The sequence below is a fragment of the Neltuma alba genome, unplaced genomic scaffold (genome assembly GCF_004799145.2).
Source record: "Neltuma alba isolate B1F8T4 unplaced genomic scaffold, ASM479914v2 tig00000973_pilon, whole genome shotgun sequence".
NCBI classification, from domain to species: domain Eukaryota; kingdom Viridiplantae; phylum Streptophyta; class Magnoliopsida; order Fabales; family Fabaceae; genus Neltuma; species Neltuma alba.
Window position 1 is genome coordinate 25,362 of NW_021632278.1, and position 8,924 is coordinate 34,285.

General features: G+C 35.9%; 1 protein-coding gene and 1 pseudogene across 1 annotated transcript; both read right to left on the reverse strand.

The window, feature by feature from the left end:
* Window positions 1–6,367: 6,367 nt before the first annotated feature.
* LOC114749471 (uncharacterized) lies at window positions 6,368–6,757 on the reverse strand. The gene has a single exon (XM_028937968.1). It carries the CDS (start codon window positions 6,755–6,757, stop codon window positions 6,368–6,370), a length of 390 nt encoding a protein of 129 aa, XP_028793801.1.
* Window positions 6,758–7,590: 833 nt separating this feature from the next.
* LOC114749483 (putative pentatricopeptide repeat-containing protein At3g13770, mitochondrial) lies at window positions 7,591–8,598 on the reverse strand (annotated as a pseudogene).
* Between the last annotated feature and the right edge of the window lie 326 nt (window positions 8,599–8,924).

The window sequence follows — 8,924 nt, forward strand, 5'->3', positions numbered from 1 at the left end:
GGCCTATCTGTGAAGATTCAAGATAGTATACAATCTCTTAAACTTTTTATCTGAGATGGTTCCATAATCCTTGGCAATGGCATACATCTTTTTCTCAAATTCTTGCGATTTAGCGTGGAACATATCTCGGATGGTATTGCCATAAAATGAAAGATTGTGCTTCATCTTGACTACTTGAAGTGCTGACCATTAGCTGTTTTCCTTTTTTTTCTTTCTTGCTAGTTTTTAGGAAGATCAAAAGGGCATTGGTGTCTTCATTTTGTTGAGTTGATTAATGCCAAAAATAGGAATCTTCACTTTGACTTCCCCAAGCTCTAATTGTGTAATGTTATGCACCTGGAGGAAGTATATCGCCAACTGAGGATAGGGAATGGGGGTGGATTTCGACTTGTTGAGGGTGAAATCTTTCATTTCACTATAGATTAGACCCCAATAATGATTTTTTCTCACTAGTGATTCTGGCAGTAGGAGGTAGTCATCTTGATTCAAATAAGAGAAGCTGCCAGACTTATTCACCATGCTCCTAGAGTAAATATAGTGGATTATTCGACAATAATTACACATTTGCTTTGGAGGAAAATTTAGTTCTCCAGGATAGTTATCACTATACATCAGAATCTTGTAAGCTTTGATATCATTCATGTTAGGTCCTCTGACACATTCTTGAGTTCCCGGAGTTCATTTATCTTCGCAGAAGTGAGAGTAATGATTTTGCCTCTGATTTTTGTTGTGAGACAATTATTCACTAGATTGTCTTTCTTATCATACTCTTCAATTGATTCCATATTATAGTAAAATCTTTTAACAACCTCAGGGCAATATTCCCCACCAATACTCAGCCAGTTTGAATAGTAGCCTAAAGGGTCACTCAAGTTTAATCTGGTTTTCTCGTTGTTTTTAAACCTTCCAGATTTACAAAAAGCACAGGACAGAATTTTTGAGTTGCAGAGTTTGCCTTAAATTTGAGCATATTCACATCTCTATCTAAATTTCCAACCAAAAAATCAGTAAATGATCCAGATGGAATACCTTCGATAGTAGTTTGCTGAGACACACCCTCAGTGGTTCTCTGTTTCTGTGTCTTGGTTGTCTCGGTATTGGAATATTAATGTTGTATCCAAAACTTTCTGAACTAAAATTTCATCATCGAATTCTGTTTTTGATTCTTCAGTGACTACTAGTACCTTTGATTTTGGGTGAGGAGACCTCCTTTGTGGAGTTGGTTTTTTAGAACTTTCAATTCAACTTTCTCTTATTTTCAATACCCCCTTTTTCTTCGATGATTTTTGCCTCACTTTGGGTGTATATCGCTTCTTGGTAGTCGAGGGAGTAGTTTCCTTGGATTAGGTTTGCTTCTCAAAGCTTGCTTCCCGGTCAGTACCAGCTTGTTTAACCCTTGCCATTTTTCAGTACAGAAGAGGATTTTGTAGTGGTGTTTAGTGATTTATGAGTTTGAAAAGGTCGAGAGTGATTGAAAGAACTCAAAAGATGATTTTGAATGATAAACAGTGGGAAATTTAATGGAACAATGTGATTTTTGACCATTGTGAAAAATAGGGATGACGGTTTATCGAGTTAGGGTTCTGAAAACTGACGAAGGAGTTTCAAATTCTGAACGTTATAAAGTCAAAAATGATCAATCAAGTTATCAATCAAGTGACAGATAAATGCAAAGAATAAGCAAGAACACTAAGAGCAATTATCGATTATGTTATTAAACAAGCAATGATCGAATACGTTATCGATAAATTTGTAGTAAAAGTCATACCTTTTTAGGTTTATCGATCATTTGATTGATTAATCGATGTTTGATTAATTAATCGATAAACCTTACCCATTTGACTAATTAACCAAAGAGTCTCTTTCTGCTGTTGATCAATAAATTATTCGATAATTGAGTGATTGATCAGGTTATCTATAATTTTGTTCCCTATCATTTCTAATTAGTTCTATATACCTTGTTGATCAATGAGCTGATCTATAAATTGGATTTATCAATCAGGTGATCGATAAATAGAGGTATCTTTAAGGCATGATTATCGATGCTTTTATTGATCAAACCCTACTCTATTCACCTCTATCTTTTAGCATCAAAATAGAGTTTCCTACAAAATAAATTTCTAACCACTCTAATGCTTGAGTTAGCTTTTTGATCATCAAAACCTTAAATCTAAATATTCAAACTGAAGAATTAATGTGAGATTTCTTACAGCTCATTGGGATTTGTCATTCCCAGTTCTCTTCTGAGGTAATTGAATTTTTGTTGGTCGAGAGGCTTTGTGAATATGTCTGCTATCTGATATTCAATAGGAATGAATTCTACATTCACATCTTTCTTTTGAACATGATCCTGAATGAAGTGATGTCGAACATCAAATATGCTTGGTTCGAGCATGATGAATTGGATTCTTAGATAGGTTGATTGTGTTCATGTTGTTACACAAGATTGGGATTTCCTTCAACTTGATTCCCAAATCTTGTAACTGTTGTTTTAACCATAGAATTTGAGCACAATAACTGGTAGTGGCAACATATTTTGATTCTGTAAAGGATATAGCCACAGTGGTTTGCTTCTTGCTAGACCACGAGACAAGGCATCCTCCCGAAAATTGGCATTGTCTATTGGTGCTTTTTCTATCTATTTTGTAACCTCCATGATCAGCATCTAAGTATCCCATTAGATATTCTGTTCCTTTCTTTGGATATCATATTTCCAGATTTGGTGTTCCAACAAGATATCTGAGGATTCTCTTAACGGCTTCTTTATGTGATTTCTTAGGAGCTGATTGATATGTAGCACATATTACCACGCTAAATGAAATGTCTGGTCTGCTTGTCATGAGGTAGAGTAGTGATCCAATCATTTCTCTGTATTTAGTCAAATTTACATCTTTGCCTTTCTTGTCTACATCTAGTAATATGGTTGAACTCATGGGAGTTTTACCCTCTTTGCCTGTTTCAAACCATATTTCTTTAGAAGTTCTTTGAGATACTTTGTTTGAGATATAAATATTCTATTTTTCTTCTATTTGATTTGTAATCTCAGAAAGAAATTCAATTCTCCCATCATTGACATCTCAAATTCACCATGCATTAACTTAGCAAACTCTTAGCAATGATCTTCATTAGTAGCATCAAATATAATATCATCCATATAAATTTGAATAATTAAAAGTTCTTTCTTATTTCTTTTGATAAAAGAGTATAGCGTCCACTTTGCTTCTTTCAAAACCCTTTTCTATCAGAAAAGTGCTAAGACGTTCATACCATGCTCTAGGTGCTTGTTTCAAAACCATATAAAGCCTTTTTCAATTTATAAACATGATCAGGAAGGTTCAGGTCCTCAAAACCAAGGGATTGTTCAATGAAAACTTCTTCCATAATGTAACTATTCAAAATGCACTTTTAACATCCATTTGATATAATTTAAAATCTTTTATGCAGGCAAAGGCTAAGAGTACTCATGTGGCTTCCAATCTAGCTACTAGAGCATATGTTTCCTTATAATCAATACCTTCTTCCTTATTATAGCCTTTAGCCACTAATCTGCCTTTGTTTCTGATGATTTATGTAGATTCATCAAGCTTATTCTTGAATACCCATTTGGTGCCTATGAATAGATGGTCATTAGGTCAGGGTACCAAGTGCCAAACTTGATTCCTCTCAAATTGGTTCAGCACTTCTTACATTACTACTATCTAGAATTCATTGGATAGAGCTTCATCAATATTGGTTGGTTCAATGTGTGAGATAAATGTAGAGAATCGCACTTCATTGAACACTTGTCTCCAGGCTTTAACCCCTTTATTGACTTCACCAATGACTTGTTCTAGAGGATGATTCTTGTTGTGTCCCCAAGCCTTAGGTTGATCTAAATTATCTTGAAAAACATTTCATTTGAATCATCTTTATTTGCAATATTTTCTTCAGAAGGCATTTTGTTTGAAGACTTGTTTAGACTCAGTTTTTCAAGACTTTGAACAATCTCAGTGTCATCATCTAGAGGTTTCAAAATTGACTTAGTTTTAGCAAACACAACATGATTGATTCTTCAATAGTAAAAGTTCTTTTGTTAAAAACTCTATATGCTCCACTACGGTTAGAATAACCCAGAAATAAACCTTCATCAGCTTTAGGATCGAATTTACCAAGATTTTCTGTGTTGCTGTTGCGAATGTAACATTTGCTTCTGAAGATCTTTAGATGAGCTAAGTTAGGCTTCCTTCCCTTGTATAGCTCATAAGAAGTCTTCTTGAGTAGCGTTCTGATATATACTCTGTTGGAGATATTACAAGCCATGCTCATAGCTTCTTCTCAGAATACTTGAGAGATTCTTTTTTTATTTAGCATCGCTCTGGCCATCTCCATGAGCACTATATTCTTTCTTCCATAACTCCATTCTGTTAACGAGTTCTTGGTGCTCAGAAGTTGTGGTCAATTCCATTCTTGTCACAATAGTCTGCGAATTCATTGTTCTCGAATTCTCCTTCATGATTAGTCCTAATAGACACAATAGAAATACCTTTCTCATTTTGGACCTTTTTAGCAAAAATGATGAATGCACTAAACGTCTCGTCTTTGGAGGAAAGAAACAGAGTCTGCATAAATCTCGAATAGTCATCAACCATCATAAGAGCATATAAGTTTCCATCGAAACTCTTGACCCTCGATGGACCAACCAAATCCATATGAAGCATTTGGAATGGCCTTTCAGTTGAGACTTTCTTCTTTGATTTAAATGAGGACTTTGTTTGTTTACCCTTCAGACAAGCATCACAAACAATATCATGTTCAAATTGAATTTTGGGTAAACGAATAACTAAATCCCTTTTTGTTAGTTTTGAAAGCTGATTCATGTTAACATGGGCAAGACGTTCATGCCAAAGCTAACTTTTCTCATTTTTGCTGAGAAAACAGTTTTCAAAGAGTTTGGAATCAATTTGAATAGTATAGCAATTACCGTCCCTTGGAGCTCTTAGTTTTGCATTCAATTCTTCGTTCTTGAGTGGCAAGTTATCTTTGTTGATGGTTAGGCATTCTTCTGAATCAAAGATCACCTAGTTGTTCTTGTCAGTACTCTAACTGACATTGAGTAGATTGTGGCATAGGCCTTCAACTGGGTAAACGTCTTCACCTTTCATTTCCTTGTCACTTCCTATTTCTCCGATTCCAGTAATTCTCCTAGACTGATTTCCACCAAAGCTCACTTTACCTTTTGTCATGTGTCTGGAGCATTCACTGTCAATGCACCATTTGTTTGTTTTGGATGCTTTGAGACATACCTGCAATAGAAGAATCATGTTTTAGGTAGCCATACCTTCTTGGGTCCTTTCTTATGGTTTGTCCTAGGTACATAAGTACCTTTAGGCACCCATTTTAATATCCCGTAGGTCCCTTTCTTCTTGTGATGATAGGAAGACGTTCTATGACCCTTACAGTTGTAGTATGAACATAATGCAAAAGGATTAGAAGAATGAATAGCATTTCTAAAGAACGTTAGATACAATCGACCACCGCTTTTCTTCTTCCCCTTTTTCTTATCTTAAGTAGGATCATATCCTATTTCGGATTATCCATCATACAGCGTTGAGCTCCCAGAATTACTTTAAGTATTTCACTGCCCTTTATGAATTTCTCTAGAGTTTTAGTGAGCTCCTCAGTTTTGTTTCTGTTTTGCTCACATTCTGTGCAGATTGAAGGTGTGGTGTCTTTCTGCTTCGCTTGTTGTTCCTCCAGAATCTTTATCTTCTTTTTAGAGCTTATAGACTCCTTAGCTATTCTTACTAGCTCAAAATGTAATACATTATACTTAGATTGCAATTCATCATAAGAAGGTTCAGAAACAGTTACCTCATATGTCTCTGAATTGTCGTCTTCTTGTGCCATGAGACAAATGTTAGTTATTTCTTCATCATTGCTATCTTCTTCTTCTAAAGAGCTATCTCCCCAGATTGATGTCACAAATGCCTTCTTCTTTCTAAATTTTTCTTTCTTTTTGTCTTTGTCCTTCATCTTGGATAGTTGAGGACAATCTGCTTTAATATGTCTTGACTTTTTACATTCAAAGCAAATTATCGGCTCTTTGGGCTCATTTTGAGATGTGGTCGCCTTACGTTTTGACTAGAACCTCCTTCCTCCTTTATTCTTGTAGAATTTCTTAAACCTCCTAATTATGAGGCCTATCTCTTCGTCCTCCAAATCCTCTTCATTGTTATCTTTACTTGAGAGCTATACTTTTATGATTTTTCTCATTCATTTCTTTTTTATATTTCTGTTTGCTCTCATATTCTGCCAAGCTTTTGAATAACGCAGCCACCGAGCCAATAGATTGTCCTTTTATTTCTTTGACGGCTGTCACCTTTGGTTCCTACTCGTTGGTGAGTCTACCAAGAATCTTCCTTACTTGATCTTCGTGATTGTATTTCTTTCCGAGGGCAGTGAAGTGGTTGATAAGATGTGAGAACCTCACTTCCATGTCCTGAATGCTTTCTCTGTCTTTCATTTTGAAAAGCTTGAATTCTGTGGTGAGAGTGTTTATTCTGCTCTGTTTCACTCTGATTGTACCTTTATGAGCAATCTCTAGAGTCTCCCATATTTCTTTAGCTGTTTCTAGGCTTGAGACCTGGAAGTACTCTCTTTGTCTTAACGCACAGGTCAACATGTTAATGGCTTTATTGTTTAACAGCATGAGCCTCTTATCTTCCTCATCAAACTCTCTTAGACTCTTTTGCACTTGTTGATTGTTAATGGTCTTCATCGCGACGTAGTTTTGATGTTTTATTACATCCTATAGACTGTATTCTATTGTCTTAATGAATATCTGCATCCTCATTTTCCAGAAGGTGAAGTTTTCACCATTGAAGCTTGGTGGTTTTGATGTTGAGTATCCTTCGGGTAAGATACTATCTCTAAAACCTGCCATAGGATCTTTCTTCGAATGATTAAGTCTTATTAAATGAAGAGACTTGCTCTGATACTAAATGTTAGTGACAGCTTCACCTAAGAGGGGGTGAATTAGGTGAAGTATAAAAAATTGACTTAATAAAGCAATCAAGTAAATAAAATAGAGAAGATAAGTTAGGAAGGTTTCACTAAAGAATGAAGACACAGAGTTTATACTGGTTTAGTCAACCACTTGACCTACATCCAGTCCTCAGAATGCCTATGAGATTTTCACTATATCCCTAAGATTAACCAGGCTCCTGGCGCCTCAATACAGTAATTAAATCTCTCAATCACTCCCCCTTACTACCCGTAAGGTTTCAATCCCCTCAAGAGTCCACACTCTTGAGTTACACTTAGAATTGAGTAAAGAAAGATATGTCAAACTCTCTCACACAATAAGTGAATGATAAACATTAAAGTTCGGTAAAACAGAGTATTGAATGCAACACTAGATTTTTAATAGACGTTAGTTCATGTATTCAATACTTCATTTAATGCTCTTCATGCCTTTTATAGTTAGAGTATTTTGAAGAACTTCTAGCCATTGGAAGATCGCTTACGTGTGTTTGGCAGTTACAATGGTAGTTCGCTATTAATGCTTATGACACGATAATATTATGTGGATGTCCATTTACCCCTTCCTCTTCATCTTCTTGGATGGCAACGATCACTTGCATGGAAAGTGTGGAGTATTTGATCAAGTTCAATCCAGCTTTTTCCAGGCTCCTTTATTACAGCCTTCTTCAACATCAGATCTCTCAATGATTTTACATCTTCCCATCTTCCTACTGAAGCATATAAATTAGAAAGAATAACATAATTCCCGGTTTTCCAGGTTCAACTTCTACAAGTCGATGGCCTACAAATTCACCTATGTCAACATTTGAATGAACCCTACAAGCACCTCAAAGGGAACCCCATATAGCTGGTATTGGCTCAAAAGGCATTTCATTGATAAATTTAAAAGCCTCTTCCATTTGACCAAATCGACCAAGCAAGTCAACAACACAACCATAATGCTCAATCTCTGGTTCAACTCTAAGTTTACCATTGGCCATATCATTGAAGATATCCAGCCCCCTATCTTCCAGTCCTCCATGGCTGCAACCAGATAACACAGCCAAAATTGTGACACTATCAGGCTTGACTTTATTTTCTTCCCTCGTTAAAGTGAAAAGATCAAGCACTTCTCTGCCCATTCCATGTTTGCTATACTGCTACTAACATTACATTCCAGGATATAACAGTTCTCATTGGCATGGTATCGAAGATCCTCCTTGAATAAGTGAGGTTTCCACATTTTGAGTAAATGTCAATCCAAGAGTTTTGAAGGAGAACATATAAGGGGATTTCACAGCGAAGAACATGATTATGAACTTGTTTACCATGATCTAGAGCAGTAAGCCTAGAAAGTGCAGTTAAAACACTAGCATAAGTAACATAATTTGATTGCATTCCTTCCTTTTGAAGCTAGCGAAATAGCCCCAATGCCTCTTGATCAAAACCCAATTGAGCATAACCAAAGATTATAGCAGTACAAGAAACTACATCCCTTTTTGGCATGCATTTGAATAAATCATGAGCTTCATGAATTTTTCCAACTTTGGCATACATGTCGAGAAGTGAGCTTCCAACGAAGATATGAGATTGTTGATAATTATTATAAAATGGAACCAAAATGAAACCGTAAAAGTAGAAAGATGAAGACAAGAGAATGAGAGAACCTTTTTTATTTCTTCACTTGCACTACAACACAAATGACTTGTCCTATTTATAGGCATAGTCTTACACAGAGGTTACAGTTGTCCTTAAATGATAAATAGTGGATAATCAATCCCATGAATGTGAATGGAGGTGAGTTACAAGAGTGAATAGATAGTGAAGAAGTAATGGATAGTGGAGAAGTAATGGTTGGTAGAGGTAGTGGAAGTTACTTGGTGAAGATGAAGAGGAAGGGGTAAATGGACATCCACATAGTA

Excerpts from the sequence above, each read along its gene's own strand:
- LOC114749471 (XM_028937968.1), bottom strand. The coding sequence starts at position 6,757 with ATGAAGACCATTAACAATCAACAAGTGCAAAAGAGTCTAAGAGAGTTT.